The sequence below is a fragment of the Phalacrocorax aristotelis genome, chromosome 5, assembly GCF_949628215.1.
Source record: "Phalacrocorax aristotelis chromosome 5, bGulAri2.1, whole genome shotgun sequence".
NCBI lineage: Eukaryota > Metazoa > Chordata > Aves > Suliformes > Phalacrocoracidae > Phalacrocorax > Phalacrocorax aristotelis.
Genome location: NC_134280.1, coordinates 69,321,465 through 69,330,610, shown reverse-complemented (window position 1 = coordinate 69,330,610; position 9,146 = coordinate 69,321,465). Strand labels below are relative to the sequence as shown.

General features: G+C 62.0%; 1 protein-coding gene across 1 annotated transcript in view; it reads right to left on the bottom strand.

The window, feature by feature from the left end:
• Positions 1 to 3,047: 3,047 nt before the first annotated feature.
• Positions 3,048 to 9,146, bottom strand: part of KDM2A (lysine demethylase 2A) — a 50,124-nt gene continuing 44,025 nt past the window's right edge. Inside the window, exons 15-22 of the mRNA XM_075095050.1 lie at positions 8,880 to 9,146; positions 8,533 to 8,664; positions 8,364 to 8,453; positions 6,714 to 7,426; positions 5,391 to 5,554; positions 4,892 to 5,050; positions 4,529 to 4,744; positions 3,048 to 4,379 (exon numbers count right to left, since the gene is read on the bottom strand). Coding sequence (XP_074951151.1) covers positions 4,198 to 4,379; positions 4,529 to 4,744; positions 4,892 to 5,050; positions 5,391 to 5,554; positions 6,714 to 7,426; positions 8,364 to 8,453; positions 8,533 to 8,664; positions 8,880 to 9,146 — 1,923 coding nt within the window. The 3' untranslated portion in view covers positions 3,048 to 4,197. The remainder of the gene's footprint in view (positions 4,380 to 4,528; positions 4,745 to 4,891; positions 5,051 to 5,390; positions 5,555 to 6,713; positions 7,427 to 8,363; positions 8,454 to 8,532; positions 8,665 to 8,879) is intronic.

Below are 9,146 nucleotides of genomic sequence, written 5' to 3'. Positions count from 1 at the left end.
GCAGCTGACACCAGGGACACCGTCCTCCCCACGTGCCCGGGACACGGGGAGGGACGGGGTTGGGGGTGCTGCGATCCCCTCGGTCCCCTGTGCCTCCGTGCATGGCGCACCACCGTCACGCGGTGACGCTCCGGCAGACGGGGGCCGAGGTGGCCGCAGCCGTGCCGAGGCGCGGGGAGGGCGGCTGTGCCTTCAGCCACCCGTGGAAGAGGATGTTCACCCACGGAAAAGCGAGCTCTGCGCCTCGCCATGCAAATGGCCACGACCGGCGCTTGTTCTGCTGCTGTTGGTACAACCCCAACTGCCGCGGGGGGCCCGGACCGTGACGGGTCCCTGCAGAGGGGGCTGGGGGACGGTGAATGTCACCTCGGTGGCCCTGCAGCCCACGGCCAGCTCTGGGAGAGCTGCGGGACCAGTGTAGCCCTTCGGGGCGGCTGAGAGTCTGCCCGGGCCCCAGCTCCGCTCCCGGCGGCCTCCTGGCCTTTAAACCCGGCCTTCAAAACCAGCCTTCAAACCTGGCCTTTAAACCCAGCCTTTAAACCTGGCCTTGCCGAGGAGGGAGAGAAATAAATCCCTGCAGAAAGCCGGCCTGGCACATCCCTGTCGGTCTGACCCCGGCCTCGGTGCAACCGGGGGAGGTGGGAAATGCCTTTGGCTCACCCAGCTTGGGGAGATAAAACCAGTCCCAAGCTGAAGCCAGTCATGGAGCCGGCCTGGGCGCTGCGCAAGGCACCGGCAGGTCCGGCCGTGGGGAGCTGCCTGCGCTTCCTGCCCGCGCTCCCTGCCCGCTCCTCGCCAGGCAGGTTGCAGAGGTGGGTCTGCTGGGGAGGGGGAAATTGCGCTGAACCGCGGCTGCCGTGGAGGGGCTGCCCTCCGTCGGGGCGCGAGCGGGACAGCAGCAAAGCCCTCGCCTCCGGCAGCCCAGGAATCCGCTGGGAGGGAGCGGTTTTCCCAAGGGAGGCAGAGGATGGGCAACAGCCCCGTGCAGCCTCGGGTGGCCTGTGATCGTGGCTCACCCCTGGGGCGGGAGGTGATGGGACACGGGGATGGCTGCCACCACCCCCAGGAGGTGATGGGGACACGGGGACGGCAGCCACCACCCCCAGGAGGTGATGGGGACAGGGGGACGGCAGCCACCACCCCCAGGAGGTGATGGGGACAGGGGGACGGCTGCCACCGCCCTTCAGAAGATGACAGGGACGCAGGGACAGCTGGCACCGCCACCCCGGGCTCAGGCCGCGAGCGACGCACGTGACCGTGCCCCAGGCTTCCTCTCCAGTGGCGTGGGCGGCGGAGGAAGCCCCAGTGCCGGGGAGGGGTGGGGGGGGGCACAGGAGGTCCCCGGGGGGAGGGGGTGCCAGGGTACAACCCCCCAGCCCCGGCCTCGTCCCCTCCGCTTCCCTGGCAGACAAACAACGGGCAGAGCCCAGACGCAGGGTTTTGGTTTTTCTTTTCAATTTTTTTTTTTATTCCAAAAAATCCACCCCCAAGAAACAAAATATTTCCCTTCAGAGGCTGGTATCTTCCCTCCCCCCACAACATCTCTCCCATCCCTGTGGTAATATGTTATGAGCAAAAGATCCTCTCTAAAAAACCAGTATCGGAGAATGCTTAGAAAAAGGAAAACCAAACCAAAAAAAAAAAAAAAAAAACCAAAAACCAAAAAAAGCCAAAACCAAACAAAAAAAAAATTTGCCAACTAGCTCCCCCCCCCTCTGCCCCCAGACAAGAAACCCCCAACCCAAACCATACCGACTGAGAGAGCGTAAGACTTGGTTTGCTTTTACCCTTAATGCTTACATTTAATTTTAAAGCACAAACATCAGAGATGGACTCTAAATCGCCAACAAAAAAATATATATTTACAATATTTCTCCGAGGTGGGGGGGGGGGAGGGAAGGGGGAATTGAAACAAAAAAACACAACCAAACCCTTAAACAATAGTGACTTTTCTTGCAGGAGTTGTCTTTAGGGAGCAGTCTGGGTTGCTTTTAAATCACTAAGTGATTTTTATATATATAATTCTCTCCTTTTTTTTTTTTTTTTTCCCTCTCCTCCTTGTGGATTTTTCACCCCCTGCCCGCGGACGGAGGGCCGGGGTGCCCGGCGGGGGTGACGAAGGTCGCACGCCGGAGTCCTCCGCAGCCAGGGTTGGGGGGTACCGGGGTGGGCTCGCTGCGTCCCCCTCCCCGCCAAGCTCGGCCGCTCGCCCCGAGGGAGGGTCGGCAGCCGCCCCCGGCACGGCGGAGGGAGCCCCGCACCCACCTGCCCCCCGCCAAGCTCTGCCCCAGCTTCCTCTTTTTTTTTTTTTTTTTTCCATTTTTTTTCCGTTTTTTCTTTTTTTTTTTTTTTTCAGTTTTTTCTTTCTCGTTGCAAAACTCAAAATCAATCCAAAGGAAAAAAAGAAAAGCTTCGATTCTTCCGACGTCTTTCACGGGAGCCACCGACAAGAGAGACTAAGGCAGGCGGCCTCCACCGCCCCGCTGCGGCCAGGGGCCCGGCTCTCCGTTCTTCCTCTCGCCCGGGGTTCGTTTCTGCTCAAAGCCCTCCGGATTCACCGCGTGGCAAAAGCGGCCCTTGTCCCGAGGCACCGCGACAACCGCCCCCTCGCATCCCCCTCCGGCGGAGGACGCGCCACCGGCCCCCGCGGAAGAAGGGTCGGCGGCCGTCTCGTCTCCCTTATTGCTTCTGAAGCAGCGGGGCGGCGCGGGCTGCCCTCGGCGGGAGCCCCCAACCCCTCGGCCGGCCGCGCCGGGGCTGGGGCTCGCTGGCACCGGGTGGGCCGCTTTGTGCTATCTGCCAGGGGGGGCCGGGCCGGGGAGAGCCGTGGCCTGACACCGGGGGAGAGATGGGGAGCGTCCGGTCACAGGCAGGACAGGGAGGGAAATAAAATAGTGACCCAAAAGAAGATTCCAACCTTTTTTCCTTTTTTTTTTTTTTTTTTGTGTTTTTCTTTTTTTGACCTTTTTTTTTTTTCATTTTTTTGTTGTTTGTTTTGTTTTTTTTTTTCAGTGTTTTTTTTTTTTTTAGGGTTTTTTTTTTTTTTTAAAGTGCAAAAAGCTCTCTGCTGCCCTAGAGAGAGGTTCTTTGGACCGACCATTCATTGCAAAGGAAAAACGGCAGCTAAAAGGGGGTGGGGGGGAAGGAGAGGACAACGCAGCGGGGCATTCGTGCCAGTTCGGTCCCAGGCCACAGCGCCCTGGGCAGACAGAGCAGCCTTCGCCCCTCCGGCCGCGGCGGCCCCAGAGTGCTTCACGATGCTGGGCCACGCGCAGGGAGCTGGGGAGGAGGAGGAGGCGGCAGCTCCTGTCCCCCCGCGCGCTCACTCACCCCTGGCTGATGCTTTCCGAGTCCTCCCTGAGCTCTGATGTACCTGTGGTTTCTCCCCTGCTCCCAGCCGGCGCCCGGCCCCGGCCGTCGCCTCTGCGTGGGGCTGCCTTGGGACAGACGGTGCTCCGGGAAGGCCGGCGCTGCCCCCAGAGCGGAATCGCACCGTCCCCCCAGCCTCGCCTCCCCGGGCAGGGGGAGAGCGGGTTACAAAGCCCCTGCTCCTGGCCAGCGGCCGGAGAACCCGCGACACCCTGGCTGCGGGGCTCCTGCCCTCGACACAGAAAGAGCCGCCCGGATGCGGGGGAGCGGTGGGAGGAGGAGGGGGCTCGGTCACAGCCCCTGCAGCCAGACGAGGGAAACCTTGAGGGGGCTGAGAGCGTAGGGCAAGCGACGAGCTGGTGGTGGCACAGAGGGGTACATTTTGTTCCAGCTCTGCTCCCACTTCCTTGGAGAGACCTTGACCCTCAAGCTTTGTGCTAACGGGGAAGTGACAAGTGTTTCAAGGCAAGGAGACGATGGGGAGGAGGGGAAAAGCTGGGGGAAGAGGGTGCCCCGTTTCTCTGCACAGAGATATCTGTTACAACCTCCGCCTCGGGAGCGGCCAGCCTCTGGGCTGAGGCTCCCTGCCATTTGCCCGTTCCTCCTCTGGTACTGGCCAACCTGGCGGGACATCTTCATCAGCAGAAGTCCCGGGGGAGGAGGAGGAGGAAGGACGGTGGAGCGAGGCCAGCAACGGCCCTGCCTGCCAAGTCAGGTGGGAGGCAGCGGCAGGACACGGAGGGCAAGGTGGGGATGTGGAGGAGCGGCTCTCCGAGAGGGGTGGGATGGGCTCTTTTCCTTCTCCTCAGTCTGCCCCGGGGAGGGTCTCTAGCTGATTTTTTGGATCAGCTTCTCATCGGACAGGCAGTAGAGGCTGTTGATGGACAGGTCCGAGATGAAGTGCTCACAGGCTTTGCGGGTGATCTGTTTGCAACCTCGCAGGTCGATTAGAGTGACGTTGGAGATGCGGCGCAGGTACAGCAAGGCCTGGTCCGTCAGCTTATTGCAGCCTGCGGGAAAGGGGAGAGGAAGAGTGAGCCGCAAACGCCTCCGCAAAGCCAGAGCCGAGCGCCCATCTCAGGCCGGGAGGGCAGGTGGGGAGGAGGAAGCCGCTTTACAGCGGCGAGTCCAGCCAGGCTACCGAGAGCAGCGTACCCACCTGCCATGTTGAGCTCGGTGAGGGAGTTGCGTGTGGAAGAGCCCACGGCCGTGAGGAGGTTGGCTGACTGGTCCGTAAGGTGGTTGCAGTGGCTGAGGTCGAGGCGGGAGAGTAGGGGCATATGGCGGATGATCAGCCGCAGCGTGGCGTCGGTGATGTCCAGGCCGGCGAGCCGGAAATCGATCATGTTGCGGAGTTTGCTGCGATTGTCCTGACCTGCAAAGGGAGAGGGGAAAACCTGAGCATGGACTGTCTGCCCTGCCGGGTTGGGGTATTCCGGATCTGGCATCGCCTACTTGCTCAGCAGCTAGCACATCACCCTCCTCCAACTCCCCGCCGCCCCAGCGTTGCCCCGCAGCTTACTGGGTTTGTCTGTCGGAGGCGTGAGTAAGTCCCGGATCTGAGGGTCCTTGATTCCTACTGCCCACCGAAGATCGAGGGTCCTGAGAAGGGGGCAGCTGGAGGTACTGAGAGCACAGACCGCAGACCAGGAACAGCCCGCTAAGATGAGGTCTTTCAGGCCTGCCGGGAGAAAGGGAGAGAGGTAACGAGTCAGATGGGTTTGGTCAGCTCCGAGGCATCCCAGATCTCAACCCTCTTTCTCCAGACATGAGGAAACAGCTCCCCTTCCTGCCTGGGGTGGGACAGGGAGCCAGGCTCTCTGAAGGAGAGGTTAACAGACAGCAGCAGGAAACCACATCGCTATCAGCTGCCTGCTGGGTGAGGGGATCCAGGCACCTAGGAGTTTTCCCGCTGGCAGGTACCAGGGTGCAAAGCCTGTCTCTCACCGTGGTCCAGCCGTCAGGAAGCCGCGTAGCAGGCTGGTGGCTGAGGTAGGGACCCCTCCCCAGCCCACGCTCACCTGGCAGCCTGTTGACGAGCCACGTAAGCTGTTTTTTGGAGATATTGGTCCAGCTGAGGTCGAGGCTGACCGGCTGTCTTTTGATGATGCCGCTCAGCGCCTGGGGGGTGATGGACTTGCACCTGCTCAAATCTATCTTTGTCCACAATCTCTTGTCACAGCACCTGGGGATGAGGACAAGGCTGAAAGTTGAGCCCCAAGAGCCCCGTGGGACAAAAGACGGCCAGTGGGTTGCCTGGCTTCCGGGAGGAGCCTAGCCCCAGCGTGGTCCCAGCCACAGCTCAAGGCTGCTTTGCCTGGTTTCCCTCGGTTTCCCTGAACATGTTTTTGAGGGCATCTGACCACCCAGGGATACCCAGAACAGCCCCAGTGGGGTTTTGCTGCCACGTAACAAGACTCTGAGTCGCAGCTGTCAGCCTACTTGCCCCCTCCTGGGTGCTCCTCCTGCCAGGGCAAAGATCTTAAGCATCCTTGCTCCCAGCAGGCAAAACACAGCCTGGTCCCACCCCACAGCCTCAGCAACGCTCACTGCTTCGCTGGGAGCTGCGACAGAGCCTGGAGGTGGCACAAACTCCTCACCTCCCACGGGAGCCTGGGGAGACCCGGGACCTGGTGGCAGCTCAGCTATGCCCCTGAAGATGCCACAGGAGTGGCAGGTGAGGCGATGCTCTCCTCCAGCCACCGCACCACACCATTCCCACCGGCCGCTGATCAAAGTGGGCCGGTCCTTCCTCATCGTGCCATTCCCGCTGCTTGGCAGCTAGAAACCTCCCAGTTTCCAGTCCCCGGTCTGTTCCCAAGCCCTCCATCCACAGCTGTCCCAGTGCCAGCATTGTCTTCAGGCCTGCTGCCCCCCGAGGCTTTTCCAGCCAGCAAACCCATCCACGCCTCAGCCTGCCTTCCCCTGCCTGCTGGGAGGCCGAGGCAGGATGGGAGACAGGGAAGCGCAAGGACCACGTTGGGCAGCAGGTGAGGAAAGGGCATCGGCACCTCACAAGGACACAGGAGGGGACACCAGTGCTCAGGTGACAGCACAGACTGCCACCGCCTCCCAACAGAAGGGACAGGAGGAAGGCAGTAGAAGGGGACAATAAAGACCAGGGCACATATGGCAGCGCTGGCCGCTCGCTCCAAGGGCAATGTTGCCTGGCAAATTCCAGCTCCGAGGAGTGAAGGGAGGGCACCGAGGCAAGATCCCTTCCCCTCCCTTCCCTCCACCTGCCCCCTCAGGCACAAAGGCTTGGCATGGCCATGCCCAGCCTAGGGCTCAGGACGTGGGCAGGCCTGGCTGTGCTGCCCCCCGCCACGTGTCCCCACACTCACCACTTGTACCAGGTCTTGCACACCCGCATGCACTCGCAGAGCTCCCTGCGAGTGAGGTAGCGGAAGACGGACATCCACACCTCGCGCTGCATCCAGCTCTCATCGCCCTCCTGCGCCCGGCCCCCTCGGCCGTTGAGCCGGGCCGCCCCACCCTCCTCCGTGTTCTCGTCCTCCTCCTCCTCTTCCTCCTCATCCTCCTCGGCAGCTGCCTCCTCCTCCCCCCCGCCCCGCAGGGGCATTCTGGCAGGCGCGTGGCGCATGACCACACGGGGAGAGTGCTGCAGGTTGGTGGAGGAGGCTGTGATGGCTTGCAGCTTGGGGACGATAGAAGTGCCGTGGACATCTTTGGTGGGGCGTTGGAGCGTCACGGTGAGGTAGGAGCCGTGGAGCTTGGCCTTCTCCACCTCTGACAGCTCCTTCTTGCCGCTGGGGTTGTTCTCCTTCTCCCGCACCATGGTTCGCTCGGTGGCCTGGAGCCGCAGCAGCTGCCGTCGCTTGAAGCGCTCGTCTCTGCTGGCGCTGTGGTGGTCGCTGGGGCCGGCCCCCGGGGACGAGCGCGTCACCACGCCTCGCGGCGACGCTGGGTCGTGGATCAGCTGCAGCATGGGGGTGGGTGAGTTGGGTGGGGGGGTCAGGGGCTCCTCACAACTCCGCAGGGGCCGCAGCACCTTGGCTTGCGCCGTGTCGTCGTCGCTCTCCTCCACCTTCCGCTTCTGCGGGGAAGCGAGGTGGCAGGTTAGCGGGGATGGAGCCACTGTGGGCCTGGGGAATGCATCCCCCCTCTCGTATTCCTCAGGGGAACATGCACAGTGCTGGCAGGGCCTGCACCAGCAGTACCCAGTACCACCGGGACCAGAATCCACCCACACCAGCAACCCATGTTTTCCTTCCCCCTTCACAAAAGGGGTGTCCCCTGAGGTTGGGGGTGGCTTCCACTCCATGCTTAACAGTCCCCTGCCTCTTGCAGTGGAAACTCTCAGGATCACAGCTCAGCACAAGACACCGTGGGGCCAAGGGGTGCTCATCACATCTGCTTGATGTGCTGGGGGACCCAGGAACCAGGCAGATGTACACCCCAAGCATGCGCATCACCCAGGAGAAGGTGAAGGTGCCCCAGGGCGGCTGCTCCCAGCCTGGCTTGCCTTAGCTGCCACACTTCCATCCACAGCAGCGGGCACGGTCCTAGAGGTGATGTGGCAGCCGTAGGCCCGTGTCCTGGGCAGCGCTGGCAGCTGCCAGCGGGCCAGATGCCGCCGCATGCAGTCCGCTTGCTGCCTGGCGGAGGAACCCAGCCGCCCCTGCCGCTTCTGCGGGAGCCTGGCCTTGGCCTGCTGACGGGCCCTCTGGGAGCCGGGGACAGAGAGCAGGGGGCTGTCAGCTCACCCCCCTGCAGGGTCCCAGGACCAGACTGCAGCAGCCTCTGCCGGCAGGATGCTGCCAGGGCCCCGAGTGCTGCTGTGCTGCACCCCAATGACCCCCGTTCTCACTAGTCACTGCCCAACTGGCCCCCCGGCTTGCGCACTGGTGCCTGCCCACCCCTCCAGCTCACCCACGCAGCCCAGCCTGGTTGAATGCTGCCTATCCCTCAGCAGGATGCAGTGGGATGGAGGACATGTGTCCTGCCCTGCCACAGCAGAGCTCGCCTCCTACCTGGCCCTTCTCTGCGTCGTCACCCTGGTAGCATTTGGGGCACTCCCAGCAGTTGGGGAGCTCATCGTTGAGCAGCCCTTCCCCGTCCATCTGCAAAGAGAAGAGGGCAGTCAGCAGCAGTCCTTCCCCACAGCCAAGCCCAGTCTTCCCCAGCGCCCGCACCGCTCACCTGCAGGCAGCCAGGGTGAACAATCTCGTTGCAGATACAGCACTCCATGAGCTTCTTCTCAAAGTCCTGTGAGTCCTCGTTCTGATCTACCTCCCCACAAAGTGCACACGTGACCGAGTGAGGCAGCCTGGGCTACAAAGGAAAGCAGGGGTGAAACCAGGGCGAGGTGGTGCAGCCTTCTTCCTTTCCTCCTTCTCTCCCCCACTGCCTGAATCAAGGGGAAGGGGCCAACTATCCCCCAGGAATCCAACTTGGTCATTGCCCTCCTCTCTCTGACCCTGATCAGCCAGAGAGTTGCTGCCAGGCTGCAGCAGACTTCTGAGAAAAGAATCAAGCCTCAGACTCACCGCTAAGCATTGCCGGAGGACGCAGGACTGCTTCATGCGGCCAGGCCCACCAAACTTCTTCATGTCCCTGCAATAGTGGCACATGCCACACTCGCCCTGCATGCAAGCCTTGCATTTTCGGCACCGCACCCGCCTCCGCCTGGCGCCTGACACGATGGGAGAGACCGTAGGCCTGACCGGTGTTGGGCGGGGGGTTGGCTTCATGGTGTGTGGTTTGGTGATGGGGATGGTGGGCAGCCGCACCCTCAGCCGGGCCTGGAGCTTTAG